At 44.2% G+C, this 1,239-nt stretch overlaps 1 protein-coding gene across 1 annotated transcript; it reads right to left on the reverse strand.

Annotated features, from left to right (window-relative positions):
* Positions 1–286: 286 nt before the first annotated feature.
* On the reverse strand, positions 287–895 carry LOC106144313 (endogenous retrovirus group K member 7 Pro protein-like). The gene has a single exon (XM_013353227.1). It carries the CDS (start codon positions 893–895, stop codon positions 287–289), a length of 609 nt encoding a protein of 202 aa, XP_013208681.1.
* Positions 896–1,239: the final 344 nt, after the last annotated feature.

Raw genomic sequence — 1,239 nt, forward strand, 5'->3', positions numbered from 1 at the left:
TTTTCCAGTTGTTGTTCGAATTCACCAGACCAATTACCTAAAAGATAGCTAGACAATTCTTTAGACAAATTAGCTGCATGAGTAAATTTTTCATATTGAATGCTGGCCACACACAGCCCCGGATACTTCCATTCACAATCAAGCTGAGCCAATTGCCAGAGGACATCTATCTGTTCTTGAACTAGTTGATAGGCTGCATGCAGCTTTTCAGAAGAGAGTGGCCATTGAGAAACCCATACTGGCTCTTCCATCTTCCAGGAGATGGGAATTCCTTCCTCAGCGGCCCCTAAGAAAAACCCAACCCTTGTCTGGGTTTTCGTGGCTTTGCAATTATAGGATCTTTCCGCCCCTGCAAATGTTTATCCAAGCCAAAATCTGGGTGACAGCCCATATCTTTCATCAGGGCTTGCACCTTTTCTGAATAGTCATTACTCAACTTAAAGCCCATGTCTTTCATAAGGTCTCTTCCCCATAATGAAACTGGAAGTTCCAGAATGTAAGGCTGAATCACCCCAGAATGACCCTCTGTATCTTGCCAATTTAACAAGGTAGCACTAACATTAGGGGCTTTAGCATATCCCAGTCCTTGGAGGGTATGCGATGACAGTTGTATAGGCCACCCTCGTGGCCAATCTTTACTGGCTATAATGCTCTTGTCTGCTCCTGTATCTAAAAGGCCAGTGATCTTAATTCCATTAATAGTTAGTTGTAAAGTTGGTCTTCGATCTAAGTCCAAAGATAAAAATGCTAAATCTGTACCGGTTGAGCCAAAGCCCTTATCTCCTCTTTTAATATCTCTAGCTGGATGTTTGTCATGTAGACTGGGCAAGATAACAAGTTGGGCTATCCTGTCACCTGGGGAAATTGCAGTAATGCCTTTTGGCGACTCAACCATAATTTTAACTCTGCCTGTATAGTCTGAATCTATTATCCCTGGGTGAACTCGTAAGCTTCTTAAGGTGGTAGATGATCTCCCTATCAATTGTCCCACTGTGAAGAGCAGAAGGAGGCCTTGAAAGTCAGAGTCCTGCCTGACGACCCTTTTCCTGTTCCAGCATTGGACATAGCCTTCTCAGAAGCTGCTTTCTCGGATCTCTCTTCCTGCAAGATCTCTAGGGCAGCTTGACCATTCTCCACCGCTTCACTATATCGCTGATCTTCCAGGCAACCTCGCATTAGCTTCCATACTGGCCTAACTCCTTTTCTTACCGTACCTTGTTCCTTGTTCAGTGGCAAAGT

This window comes from Microtus ochrogaster, unplaced genomic scaffold (assembly GCF_000317375.1).
Source record: "Microtus ochrogaster isolate Prairie Vole_2 unplaced genomic scaffold, MicOch1.0 UNK4, whole genome shotgun sequence".
Taxonomy (NCBI): Eukaryota; Metazoa; Chordata; class Mammalia; order Rodentia; family Cricetidae; genus Microtus; species Microtus ochrogaster.